The sequence below is a fragment of the Ochlerotatus camptorhynchus genome, unplaced genomic scaffold (assembly GCF_037179485.1).
Source record: "Ochlerotatus camptorhynchus isolate MF236.1 unplaced genomic scaffold, CSIRO-AGI_Acam_v1.1 ptg000229l, whole genome shotgun sequence".
In the NCBI taxonomy this organism is placed as follows: domain Eukaryota; kingdom Metazoa; phylum Arthropoda; class Insecta; order Diptera; family Culicidae; genus Ochlerotatus; species Ochlerotatus camptorhynchus.
In genome coordinates, this window is record NW_027040719.1 from 1,964,798 (window position 1) to 1,979,945 (window position 15,148).

Sequence of the window (15,148 nt, forward strand, 5' to 3'; positions counted from 1 at the left end):
CCGTCATGGCAGGACGGCAAAGCAATCGGTGTTGTTTTATTTTATATACTGATCACAACGCAGTAAAGCTCGATTCAAAGTAAATCTAGACGCACGGTTTAATACACCACCTGGTGGTTGGAACAAAAAAAAAAACGTTTGACAGGCATTTGTTTATGTTTCATTGACGAAGAAATTGGTGAAAAGTTTATCTCGATTGATCGACACATCCCGAAATTACGGATCATGGAACTTGAGAAAAGAAAATTAATTGTGCACAAACATCTAGAGAACCTTTCGTGGTCTACCTCTAAAATAGCAAAAGTGTTAAAATTCCCAAAGTCAACGGTGAGTCTTCTAATCAAACGTTACAAGGATACTCTGAGTGTGGATAGAGCACAGCGCATCTATCATAAAAGTGGCACTAGGAACAAAGAGCTGAGGAGAAAGGTGTTGAGGTACGTGAAAAGCAACCCAGTTGTCTCCATACGTGATTTGGCAAAGAAATACGATTCCAGCTTTTCCACCGTGCGTAACATCCTTTCAAGAGAAGGATATAAGTCTTTTTGTGCCAGTAAACATCAGAATCGCTCCCTGAAACAAAATTTAGTGGATAAAAAGCGAGCACGATTACTATACGAACGAGTTTTGACGAAATTTGATGGCTGTATTTTAATGGATGACGAAACATATGTCAAAATGGATTATAAACAAATTCCCGGACGAAAATGTTACGTGTCAACTGGTCGTGGGGATGTCCCTTCCAGGTATAAATTTGGTTTTGCTGATAAGTTTGCTCGGAAACTAATGATTTGGCAAGGAATATGCAGTTGTGGCCTTAAAACCAAGGATTTCATCACATCTCACACAATGTCGTCGAAGGTTTAAATTAAAGAGTGTCTGAAAAAGCGGATTTTACCCTTCATTCGGCAACACAAAACCAACGTTATTTTTTGGCCGGTTCTAGCCAGCTGCCGCTACTCTAAGGAGGTACTAGAATGATATGCTGCAAACAATGTTAATTTCGTCGCCAAAGAGATCAATCCTCCGAATTGTCCTGAGTTCAGACCGATCGAAAAATATAAGGCAATTGTCAAGCGAAAACATCGAGGATGTGGTAAAGAAGTGACAAATGCACAACAAATGCAGGGCTGGTAGCGAGTCACTTTTTAGTGACTTGGTCACTTTTTTCAAGCCAGTCACTAAAAAGTCTCTTTGTTAAAGGCCAAATCACTAAAGTCACTTTTTCTTGCAATCAGTCACTATTTTCAACTTTTTATAGCGTGATTTTATTTCAAGATTGAGCATTCTTTGGTCTTGTGACGTTTAATCGTCTTTCTCTACTTAGTATTACGATTCGTTTTGATTTCTGTTCAGTACTATTTCGTGCAGTCCACGATCGTTCGGATTTCGTCTATCATTTAATTTCGATTTTTTACAGCCGATCATTCAAAGACAAATTTTAAGGATTAAAAATCGGCACTTCAACTTTGCAAGGCCGCCATTTTGTCAAAAATATTTTAAAAAAAAACCGTACGATCAAGGACTAGTTTAACACATGCTTAACGATTTGGCATGGTTTTTTTTATTTCAGATGATTACATCACAAACCGCAGTTGGCACCGCAAAAAGCGTTTTTTAGAACATCGTCCACGGGGAGCAGCCGTGCGGGGCACCAGGACGTCGTTTTTACAGCATCGACTGATAAATGTACCATTTAATGTGTGTTCAATAAACGGCAGAAAACCGATTTTCAATCGTTTCGTTTTCGAGAAAAGAAAATCCAAACTTCGCTTTTTTTCGGTCTTGCAGGTAGGCGTAACCCCTTAACGGACGAACGTGAGGTGATTGAAAGGTGGAAGTAGCACTGCGATGAACATCTGAACGGCGCAGAGGCGGAGGATCAAGGCGGCAGCAGGAATGGCTTCGTCGGTACAGCGGATGAGAGGGATCCACGATAGGTGAAGTTAATGATGCTATCCGACAGTTTAAGAACAACAAAGCAGCTGGGAAAGATGGTATCGGAGCGGAACTTATCAATATGGGCCCGGATAAGTTTGCCACTTGTCTGCATCGAGTGATAGTCAGGATCTGCGATACATAACAGCTACTGGAGGAGTGGAAAGAGGGAGTGATATGCCCAGTACATAAAAAAGGCGAAAAACTAGAATGTGAGAACTATAGAGCGATCACTGTTCTTAACGCGGCCTACAAAGTGCTTTCCCAGATCATCTTTCGCCGTTCAACGCCGCTAGCAATCAGTTTTGTGGAAAGTTATCAAGCCGGTTTTGTGGACGAGTGATCGACAACGGACCAAATCTTTACGTTGCGGCAGATCCTCCAAAAGTGTCATGAATATCAAGTCCCTACGCACCACCTAGTAATCGATTTCAAGGCCGCTTATGATACTATTGGGGGCCTCCCTTAGCTCAGTCGATAAAGGCGCAGCTACAAAGCAAGACCATGCTGGAGGTGGCTGGGTTCGATTCCCGGTTCAGGAAGTCTAGGAATTTTTCGGGTTGGAAAATTTCTCGACTTCCCTGGGCATAGAAGTATGATTGGACTTGCCACACAATCATATCAATGCAAAAATGGTACAGGCATCGAAAGCTCTCAATTAATAACTGTGGAAGTGCATCTAGAACACTAAGTTGAGAGCACGCAATAAGCTAATATGCGATATGCAATAAGCTTGAAATGCGAAGAAGAAGAAGAAGTTATGATACTATTGACCGTGAAGAGCTATGGAAGATTATGGACGAGAACAGTTTTTCCGGGAAGCTGACCAGACTGATCAGGGCTACGATGGATGGTGTACAGTGCTGCGTGAAGATATCGGGTGCGTTATCGGACTCGTTTGAAACTCGCAAAGGACTTCGACGAGGTGATGGTCTTTCCTGCCTCCTGTTCAACATTGCGCTAGAAGGTGTAATGAAACGTGCGGGCTTTAACATGCGGAGCACGATCTTCAATAAGTCCAGCAAGTTCATCTGCTTCGCTAACGACGTGGACATTGTCGGAAGAACGTTTCAGGCCGTGGCGGAGTAGTACACCAGGTTGAAAGGTGAGTCAGAGAAGGTTGGATTAAAGGTGAATACGTCGAAGACCGAGTGGGATAGGGCTCGCATAGGCAGAAGCGTGACAATCGACGGAGATGAACTCGAACTGGTGGATGAATTTGTGTACCTCGGATCATTGGTGACTTTGGATAACAACTGCAGCAGAGAAATTCGTTGGCGTATTATTGCCGGAGGTCGTGCTTTCTACGGACTCACAAGACTCTGAGGTCGGGTAAACTTCACCTCCGTATTAAATGTACCATGTACAAGACGCGGATAAGACCGGTAGTCCTCTACCGGCACGAGACTTGGACGATGCTCGAGGAGGACCTTCAAGCACTGGGTTTTTTCGAACGACGAGTGCTTAGGACCATCTTTGGCGGGGTATGTGAGAACGGTGTATGTAGGAGAAGGATGAACCACGAGCTGGCGCAACTCTATGGCGAACCATGTATCCAGAAAGTTGCGAAAGCTGGACGGGTACGATGGGCGGGATACGTTTTAAGAATGCCGGACAACAATCCCGCAAAAATGGTGTTTGCCTCGAATCCGGCCGGTACAAGACGAAGAGGAGCACAGCGAGCAAGGTGGTTAGACTAAGTGGAGCAGGATCTTGGAAGTGTGGGACGATCAAGAAATTGGAGACAAGCAGCCACGGACCGAGTGAATCGGCGTAACATTGTGATGCAGGTGCAATCCTGAGGGATATCGGACCAGGATAAGTAAGTAAGTAAAATGAGTAGACACCATGTTCAACGTCAAATCGTTTGATTTTTGCCAAATGTGACTAGCCAAAGTTATCAAAACCTTCCAGAGGTTCGTTCGGCAGACCAAACAAATAAACAAATTCAATCACTTCGAAAATGGTACATGTTTCTTCTACATAAGTACATGGCAGTTTCTCACACCTGACCGGTCCATATATCATGCCAAGTTTACACGAGGGTACAACGCTCGTCGTGCAGCGCCTGGTTTGGAGACAGTCCCGCAGTTCCAACGTTATGTTTATTTTGATTTTTATTCATTAATGCTGTTTTCGTTTGAACAGCTCCGATGTTTGCCACCGTGGGTTCAATCGCCAGAAATTAGCGACTAAATTACATCGCAAATCAAACCATTCAAATGATGGGTGGATTTTCATTGGCGTTTTCAATCTACTGATTGAATCCAACCCACTCGGGATAGCCGGCTCTTGCGATGAAGACGGTTCATTTTACCGCTCAATGTGCGATCGCAGATGGGTGTTTGGATGATTTAAATTTAAATCCAACTCGGCAGCAGCACCCTTAGGAACCGGCAGTAAACGAGATATAGAAGAATACCGACAAAAAATATTACAACCAGCAATTTGCTATTTGTTGTGGCAGTTTCAAGAAATGTACAACATCCCGGGCTTCGGATAGACGAGCTCGAGACGAACAGAGAACATCCAGCGCGGTAGGTTTGCAAGTAGTGAAAAGGGTGAAAATAATTCTGCTCGCGGTAATTTCAGTGGCGCATTTCGACTGATTGCTTTGGCAGAGACACACCACATGTCCGATGGTATATTATTCGGAGCCGGGTCGCGTCGTAAATTTGTCAAATTAGCACGAGTAATTTACTCCGAACAGAGGTCGGCGTCTGTTGGCATTTTCGCTCGGGAGTAGGAACGAAGGTTTTTGCACTTGTATTTCAGTGTTCATAGTTTCAATGCTGATAGAAAACGAGACGATAAATTTTCATTATTCTGATTAGAATTCAAAATTTCGACGGCGATTGTCACACACGTCAAGAAATGCACCTCTCAACCATGTCATGTCATGCCACATGGAGATGGAGCGTATCAATCAGTGTCAGCGTAGAAATCCAACTAATTTTTGGATCCAATTTCCACGGTTGAATTCAAGAAAAGTATCGTTTGCCAAAAACTGTCTGAGTTTGCGTTTCTCGGCTCGGGGTGAATTTCGTCCACTTTTGTGACAGCCGTCAAGACTAGATCGGATCGCAGCGGATCATTTGGGTCGACATTTCTATTATAATTTTCGCAGAACCTTGTCACCTTGTCAGTGGCAAGTCACACGAGCATTCCCAAGATCGAAAATTTCAAGAAAGTGCGCAATAATGTGTGACATACCGCTTTCAACGCGGATTTTAGGGTCGTGGTAATAATAAAACTAACTTCTCATCCAAAAAGTAAATACTCGTATCAAGACATTGTACCGAGAGCAAATAACGAGCGCGGAAATAATAAATTTGTTACACTACTTACCACAGTAAGCTTAGACGTTGGTTTGATAATTAATCACCCGAATTGGTAGACAGCTCCTGGCTGCCATCTGAGGTGCTTGGATTGTTTGAGCTGAAATGTGGTTCAAAGAAACGGGAATCGAAATACGTATGCAGTGGATGTTGTGTAGCTTTGTGTAACATGGGAAATGATTACACAAGATAGCTAGGACTTGGTTGATTGGAGTGAATGACAGGGAATGGACCAGCAAATGCAAAAAAATATGTCGAAGAAAAATTATACAAAATTTCAAAAAATATAAAATTCTGATGATAATTTCAATGTAATTCTGTAGTCTTTACCAGGAACGGATTATGACATGAAAATTTCAAGAATTTAAGCGAATTCTTGTGAAAAATTTAACGATTTCAAATTGTAAAATTAAGGTAAAATTTTTGCTGGTTAATATTTCTAAAATTTTCTACAACAATCTTACAGTGCTGTGTTGTTTTTTAGAAGGTCTGGGACTTCAGCAATTCAACTGCAGGGAAAAGTACTCGGACTACAACCATTTTTTTTTTTGAAGATCCAAGACATGGACCATTTCCTCAAGGTTTTGGGACGTATTTCAATTTTAAGGTTTCATTTTTAGGAAAATGTTGTTTAAAATCCAAGACTTAAAAAAACATGATTCTGTAACATTTGAGTTTATTTGCGCCGGTGGTGTAGCGGTAAGCGTGATTACCTCTCACCCAGCAGGCCTGGGTTCAATCCCGGTCGGCGCCGCCGGGATGTTCTGAGGCATAACATCTCTGATCACGCCTTCCCGTTGGTCCCCGGTTCATGAGATGATGGGTCGATAGGTAGAGTCCAGGTGTAGGAGCTGCCTCTCTGGCGTCGGTAACATTGGTGCTCAGGACGGAAAACAAGATCGACGGAAAACAAATCAAGGAAAAAAACATTTGAGTTTTGGCGAATCCCGGAAATATTTTTAATATTCTAAACAAGAATGATATGCAAGGTTTCGTACTCATGATTTTTTTTTAATTTTGAATTTAAGTTTGTTTAAAACCCCAGTCTTCAAATAAAAAGCATGGTTGCAGGTTGCAGGCATTTGAAATGTATCGCATTGGCATTGATAAATTAAAAAAAAAATCAAGGCTTAGCACCATCTCGAGCGTGTAGCAATTTTAATGATTTTCGAACTTGAGAAAAAATTCAATATTCCAAATTAAGAGGAATGTTCAATATTCTGAATTTTCTATTTTTTTAATGATCCTGGACTTCGGAAAAAACATCATGATCCCAGAGGTTCTAGACGAAGATTGTTTTTTTTTTTAGAATCTAACGCATTTAGTATGTGACTTTTGATATCCAAAAGGCAGTGATGGAAAAAAATCAAGAAAATGCAATATCAGGAACGGTCGAAAATCACTGCTGATCTTGGGATCAGCAAAATCACAAACAGAAAATCACGGCGGATTTTATCTTAGCTGATCTTGAGAGTAGCAAAATCACACAGCAGAAAATCAAGGCTGATATTAACCTTAGCTGATTTTGCGGCAACAAAAACCAAACGGAAAATCAATAGATTGGTATTACAGTCAAAGTAAAAATCCAACATCCACCGCCGTTTTGGAATTCAAGATGGCGGACCAAAATCCAATATGGCGGAACAACATCCAATATGCAGGGCTGGTAGCGAGTCACTTTTTAGTGACTTGGTCACTTTTTCCAAGCCAGTCACTAAAAAGTCTCTTTTTTTAAGATCAAGTCACTAAAGTCACTTTTTCTTGTAATCAGCCACTATTTTCAACTTTTTTAGCATGAATTTATTTCAAGATTGATCATTCTTCTTGCACTGCACGTGTAGGATTTGATAGTCCAATCGATGCCTACATTTTGTTCTAATTTTCGAACAATTCGAAGAAGTTTTGTGACGTTTAATCGTCTTTTTCTAACTACAGGGTGTCTACTTATTTTTATAAATAAAATTATCTGAGTTTTCCAGGTTTTCCCAGAACTTTAACGAATAAATTCTATGCTTATAATTAGGCAGTTTTTTTTTAATGCGTTAAAAATATGCTTTTTTTAGTATATCAAAAACAACAGCAATTAACCCAAACGTTTTTAGGACATGGCAATCAGTTTTAATGAAACAGCTTTACAATGAAATCCATTGAATGTTGAAGTTTAAAACTTAAATAATTTCTTACTTTAATAAAGTTAAAAAAAAAAAAACTTTGAGTAAGTCCAAGATCTAAAAAATATTCAATATCTTGAAGTTTCGTTTTCCATGCACAAGTTCAAGATTTTGAACATTTTCTAAGTGCCAGAATTAAGTGCCCATGCTCTCGTCCTACAAAAACGCTGAAAATAAGGGGAACTTAATGGAAGCTTTAAAAACCTCATACCGGATCTTTAAGCATCCGAAAATTTTCGGCATCTTTTATGAATTACAGAGAACTTCACAGGTGTCAAGCGAACTTCAGAGACGTTAAAAAGTAAATTGAGGTCTGCGCATAAGTTCAGAAGCTTAAGACATTTTTAGGACAGTTCAACAAGCTTCATGAGAACAGCAAAAAAAAAGGTTAAGAGAAGTTTTGAGAATTTCAGAAAAGAAGAGAAAACCTCAGAGCAGTTCGTTTAACATTAGAGAAGTCACATACATTTTAAAGAAGTTTCGAAAACTTCAGCGTATTGTTAAACCTTTAGAGGAGATCGATGGTCGTTAGAAAAATTCAGGAAAATTTAGAAAGCCATATAAAGTTTAGGGAAGTTTAAGAATTTGATGAGAAATATTGTAAGCACCAGGTCAGTTTCTCAAACTACAAAAGAACTTCAAGACAGTTTCATTAAATTCAGCAAAAATTTGGGAACTTTCAAGTAGTTCTGAAGGCCTCAGAATAGTCCTTTCCATATTCAACGGAGATTTTCATTGAAAGTATCTTCCGATTTCAATTTTCTTTTAGTTTCCTCAGAATTACCTAGAAATTCTCCACAATACGAAACCATTTGGAAAGATTCTTCGAATATTCATTGAATTCATTTCAGATTTCCTTTTGAATCCCACTCCTTCCCTGGGAATTCTACTCACATTGAAAGTTTCATATAAATTCATTGTCATTTCTGCTCACAAATGCCTTAGATTTCTACTCATAATTTGTTTGCAAACTCTTCTGAATTTATTTTTCAAATTCCTTTGAAGATGTTTTTCTTTTTGTTATTCTTAAATTTAATTGTTGTCTTCGTTCTAGCATTTTCAAAAAATTCCATATACTTATGCTCCGGATTCGTTTTCTCCAACAAACTTTATGAAATTATCTTCAGAATCCCCTTGGAATTTTCATCTGAAGTTCACAGGAGTTGTGCTCCTCAGAAATTCTTAAGAGTTTTCATAAAAATTTACTTTTAATTAAATTTAGAGTTTCTTGAAATGCTACTCAAAACTATCCGGCTTCACAGGAAATCGAAAATTCATCAGAACTACCTTGAAAGCAGATAGCATTTGATGTTTTTCTGAAAGATTTTTTTCCCAGAACACCCTTGGAATGGGGTCCTTAGAAATTATAACAAAATTCCACGAGTCACTGTGCATGGAATTTGACTCCAGATTCTTGAACATTTCTTGAAGTATTATAGATTTTAAGACCAAAACTAGTTCAAATTTAAAATTTGTAGAAAATATGCATGTTCCAAAAGTAAAAAGTAACATTGCAAGCCTCTGATTTTTTTTAAATTTATTTGTTACTGAAGATTAATCCACGGTCTATAATGTTCAAAGTGTAAATACAAATATCGAGAAAATTTAAATGCTTGTATATTAAAATTCATTATTTTTTAAAAATATCCTTTGCAAGAAAATTATTCAATTCTCTGAGACTTTCAGGTATTTTTAGGAAAAATAAAATTTCCTAAGGATACCCGGTTTTCCAGGTTTTTGCAGTAATAGTAGACACCCTGACTAATACCGTGGGTATGCCATAAACTTTCCATGACCAGAAACTTTCTAAATAAAAATTAAAATCGGGGGGCGACCCCGGCGTATTGGTTAGCATCCATACCTCTCACGCCAAAGTCACGAGCTCAAATCTCACCCCCGGACAAGTCACGAATGACCCAAGAGCGTTAAAATGACTATAATAAAAAAATAAAATAAAATAACGACTACTTTTCTTCTCTTAGGTCACTTTTTAGTCACTATTTTTACAATTATAAGTCACTATTTGGTCACTTATTTCATCAACATGGTCACTAAAATCACTATTTTTGACAGCAGTGATTGCTACCAGCCCTGAATATGGCGGGCCCCGGACTTGGAATATGTATTTAAACCCATGCAATATGGATATCTATGGAATGGGCTCGATGAGTGGAAGTGAAAAATTGACATCCGCCGCCATTTTGGCATCCAATATGACGGACCAAAATCCAATATGGCGGCCCCCGCACAGGGAATACTCTTCTAAACCTATGCAATATGCGATAAGTGGAAGTGGAAAATTGACATCCGCCGCCATTTTGGAATCCAGGATGTCAGACCAAAATCCAATATGGTGGCTCCCGGACTGGGAATATGCATTTAAACCCATGCAATATGGAAATCTACGGAATGGGCTCGATGAGGGGAAGTGGAAAATTGACATCCGCCGCCATTTTGGAATTCAATATAGCGGACCAAAATCCAATAGGCGGCCCCGGACAAGGAATATGGGCTCTTGATTTCCAAAATGGCGGTGGATTTCAATTTTCCACTTCCACTCATCTAGCCCATTCCGCAGATACCCATATTGCATGGGTTTAGACGCATGAAATGGCGGCGGATGTCAATATTCCACTTCCACTTATCGAGCCCATTCCGCAGAATCCCTATATTATTGGTGAAGATGCATACTTCTTGTCCGGGGGCTGCCATATTGGATTTTGGTACGCCATCTTGAATTCCCAAATGGCGGCGGATGTCAATTTTCCACTTCCACTTAGCGAGCCTATTCCGCAGAACCCCTATATCATTGTCCGGGGGCCGCCACATTGGATTTTGGTCCGCCATGTTGGATTCCAAAATGGCGGCGGATGTCAATTTTCCACTTCCCCTCATCGAGCCCATTCCTAGATACCCATATTGCATGGGTTTAGATGCATATTCCCTGTCCAGGGGCAGCCATATTGGATTTTAGTCCGCCATCTTGGGTTGAAATCCACCATTTTGATTTCATCCGGAATGTTGACTTGAATTTCGGAACGCCCCAAACTCTAGAATTTCACATATCTTCTAATCCTATGATTTTCGATGATTTTGATCTTGATTGATATTGATGCTGATTGACTTTGAGAATCTAAAATCACGGCTGATATTGGTCGAATATCACGTGTGATTTTCGTGGTGATGATGGCTTGTGATATTGGTGCCTGTGATTTTAGGTGATCTTGATCTTGAAAGATTGCTGATTTTGATTTTCTAATCTTGATTTTAGCCAACACTGCCTAAGGGGGCATAGACAACCCGAGCAAAGCTGAACATCAAATTGAAATCAAAATTTGCTGTTATGATGTAACTTATTTTGAATACTTCAGTTGATCTCATTTTGGTTGACTTAACGGTTAACACAGCAAAAATGAGAGCAAAATTTTACACTGTTCAAGCAAACGGAAAACTAATCCTGCTTTCAATGAAATCAATTTGATTACTGATTTTGCATTCATAATGTTTACCCGAGCAAAGCTGAACATCAAATTGAAATCAAAATTTGCTGTTATGATGTAACTTATTTTGAATACTCCAGTTGATCTCATTTTGGTTGACTTAACGGTTAACACAGCAAAAATGAAAGCAAAATTTTACACTGTTGAAGCAAACGGAAAACTAATCCTGCTTTCAATGAAATCAATTTGATTACTGATTTTGCATTCATAATGTTTAACTGAATACGGGCCATTTGGTTACCATTCATGTTTCTCAAGCTGAAAGACTTAGGCTCCAATCTCACCGCGGGCAAGTCACGAATGACCTAAAACAAATCAGATAAACGATAATCATTAGTTCAACGACAGATGAATTTCAATTAAATTTTAAACAAGACGTAAACAGCAGAACTTCAAGTTAAGTTGCTTTCATTTAAAACGTCTTGACTGCATAATGAAAGCACAATATGATATCAGACTTATGTCACAACATTTGAAATCAAAATGAGTTTTCATTATCATAGGAACTGCACACTTTAATATCGATTTGCTTTCATTTTGTTAACCGACTTTGCTCGGGTAACTGAATACGGGCCTGGAGTAAATGGTTACCATTCATGTTTCTCAAGCTGAAAGACTTGGGCTCCAATCTCAACCCGGTCAAGTCACGAATGACCTAAAATATGTTAAACAAATCAAATAAACAATAATCATTAGTTCAACGACAGATGAATTTCAATTAAATTTTAAACAAGACGTAAACAGCAGAACTTCAAGTTAAGTTGCTTTCATTTAAAAAGTCTTGACTGCATAATGAAAGCACAATATGATATCAGACTTATGTCGCAACATTTGAAATCAAAATGAGTTTTCATTATGATAGGAACTGCACACTTTAATATCGATTTGCTTTCATTTTGTTAACCGGCTTTGCTCGGGAAATTATCCCTTCGTCTGTGTCAAAAAAAAAAACCTACGTTGTCTGTACCTTGGGGTCAATTTGACCCTAAAATCAAATTGTCGTATCTCAGCGAAGGTTCAACGGATTTTTGAAATCTCAATTTTTTTGTAAAGTAAGTTTAATATACTTTCAGTTTAAATTATCAAAGTTTATTTTAGGAGGCGGATCTCTCCTAGGGAGGGGTTAATAGGTTGTTACTTCTTTTCGTGGATAAAGGACGGGCTCCTCTCCCCACTCATTGAGGCATCTTCCTGTTTGGGGGCTTGTCTTTTTGACCAATTGGCTGATTAAGTCGCTGGAAGGAGATTCTGTATTGTTCCGTAGATGCGTATAGACGACTTTGCCTATATATCTACCCAATCCGTTTTTGGCCCTTCATACAGCGACATGTTGAGGACAATCATAAGTTATTAAGTATGATCAAGAGAAACAGAGAAGAGAGCCCACTGCTATCGGACTTAGTGTCCGTCCTACAATGGGTGGTAAACCACTATCTATCATCTATCATCAGCGAACATGGATCGCTTCGAATTTGTTTACATTATGAAAATTTATTAATTTTAGTTTTCAATGCATTTATTTTTTTCCCTTTTATTTACAAGGTTTTCAGCTGGTTCACCATTTAATGTTTTTGTGAATTTTAGTACACTTTTACTCAAAATACGTTGCATGATTGATATTCAATTTGTTTAATCAATGTATTTCCATACAGCAAATATTAGAATCAGTGAACAAGGATAACTTTGAAAAATGTCCGAATTATCTTCATAAAAATCAAATGTGTTGACGTATTTACATTTTATTATATTTTGTTCGTCCGCAGTCAGAGTCGGTTATATTGAAATCAGAGAAGTTGAAGTCGGAATCGATCGATTTAGATCCGACTCCACAGCCCTGCTAGAACCCATGCTTCATCCGGCCGGTAAATTAGCTGGTAAAACCGTGAGACAGTAGCTGGCCGTCACAGAATCTATGACCCACCATTACACATGCTGATGAATTTCAACTGTCCGTTAAACGCACTCAATCGGCACGAATGACGATAATATTTCCCCATCCAGCTCTATTTGATTTGGAAATCGTACAACCATTCCATAGCCCTCTTGTCAAATGTCAATAAACCGCATGTCGCTCGCAGATGCATGTCTTTGTGCATATCGTATGTTAGAGAACGCTTATCGATGCAACCCCCCTAAACGCTCCATTGAGCACATGACTTTCCAAGTGATACGTTCGTACGTATGTTTGCAGGTGATGCAGCACCCAGCAATGCTTTGTTGTAGTCATCGGATTTTAATTATCACCTCACCCGGCAGTACAAAGGGTCCGGTGTAACAAACGACTCGCGATAACCACGGACGACGCACGGCTGCGACCAGGCCGCAATCAATTCGTTAAGGATTGCATCTTTCTGCCTGGATGCATCTCTCGCTCGCCAGTCAACGAGTTGCCAATGGCAGATAACACGACACGGCTGCCAACACTGTGCGAAACCTCTGTGAATCAATGCGAAATGCACTTGCTGCACGGTGCGCTGATTTTTCTCTGGTCTAAACTGCATTTGCCCTTTTGCCACCAACGAGACGCGAGGGTGTCACGCGAGATGTGTGCAGAGTTACATAATTACGAGTCAATTATCACAAACACAGGCGGGCGTGGTGGGTCGCAGCGCCACGGGGCAGACCTTTTTGGTGTAACAATACAAAATTAATTGCCGAATAAAAGCGTTACCATTGTTGTAATTGGATGTATGTGGTGCAGCGGCTCAGTGTCTACACAGTTCTATCGAGTTATAATGCAGAAATGACCTTCCCTCACGGCTGTTAACCACACTTTCGGTATTCTCACACAGAACTATCGTTTTTTTTCAACAGGTGAGGTACGGGTGTGTGTGTGTGTGTGTGTGTGTGCGGTTAATGAGATGTGTTTAATCTTTTGAATATGTGTAGCTTTCACAGCCGACTGAATTGTGAATTCCAATTTACCATTGTTGTGCCGCACAACCAGAACCGCAAGGTCTATAACAATATGCGCTAAATGATTGAAAGCTTAGGTTGGGTGAGACGGTTTATGGAGTTTAATTACACCTTGATATGGTTTATTGAGAGGTGCGATTCCTCTCGGACGGAGCTAATGGGCCACATTATACAATGTGACCGAAGTGATTATGTATGCTTTTGTATGAAATTGAAACGGAAATTGCCATTGAGCATGCGGTTTGCAACGCAGCATTTACGATAACATATGCGTTTTATGTTCATTCAAATTGTTGATCTAGTTTTAGAAAATATCGCTTCAAAAAGCATTAATTTGCATTACATTGCATGTTCTTAATAATGATACAAAATATTCTTCAAAACCACGATAAAACCCGAATTTTTACTTCGGACGTGATTGAGGCGTAACTGCTTTTGTAAACAAAGATGTCAATCGCCGATTTCTCGAGAATAAAAACTCAAGCCCGCTAATAAACTATACCAAGTGATACTTCGTACCTCTATTTATTATACCATAGTCAAGTTTGCTAGTTTCCGGGATTGATTCTCTATTCACAAGAAATCTGCGACAAACGTGTTTGTTTACAAAAGCAATTAAACTCATACTGAACATAAAAGTCAGTCGTTTTATCCCTTCGATCCTTTGTCTTGCGCTCTTTTGTCCGTTCGATATTTTATCTTTCAACCTTTTGTCAAAGATTTCAAATCATCAAAATGCGAAGCTTTTTCTCGGTACTGCACTGAATTATGTTTTTGCCTGTTTTTTTTTCTCTATATTGTATCATATAGGGTAGAGCGCTACTTCGTCGTAATCGCCCATTTTCGTTCTATCGATCAGATAAGATCAATAATATCAATGATTTCACCGTGCATAAATCACTAATAGGTTTGTTCCGAAGCGTTAGTTCATTAGCTACAACAAAAATCCTATTAGAGCACATTGTCTGAAAACAAAAGAAGCGCTCCTAGCGAATCCCCCTTTTCTACGTTTATCCGTAGGACGCAGAAAATTTAATGGCGTTTCAGTGCGTTAGGACGGAATTGAAACTTTTTTCCCAGATTATACAGACTCTCTATACTATAGTTACAAACGAAAATAACTAGGAAAGCATTGTCAAGTTACTAAAAATGTGTAAGTCTTAAATTGTACACTTAGCTTCGCTGTCAAGCGCCTTCGGTCAGCAAAAAAGGCAGATAATCTTCGGCGAAGCATATTCGACGCATCCGTAAGAATCTATTTATAAGCAATGCTTTGCATTTATGT

The 15,148-nt window shown here is 39.3% G+C and overlaps 1 protein-coding gene across 2 annotated transcripts in view; it reads left to right on the top strand.

Moving 5' to 3' along the window:
- Positions 1 to 15,148, top strand: part of LOC135704046 (uncharacterized) — a 39,524-nt gene that overhangs the window by 5,509 nt on the left and 18,867 nt on the right. The window contains exon 2 of one of the 2 annotated variants that reach the window (XM_065225465.1): positions 1,792 to 1,833. The exons of the other annotated variant lie outside the window; for it this stretch is intronic. Coding sequence (XP_065081537.1) covers positions 1,792 to 1,809 — 18 coding nt within the window. The 3' untranslated portion in view covers positions 1,810 to 1,833. Of the gene's footprint in view, positions 1 to 1,791; positions 1,834 to 15,148 lie in introns of those variants that run through there. 2 annotated transcript variants of the gene reach the window in all.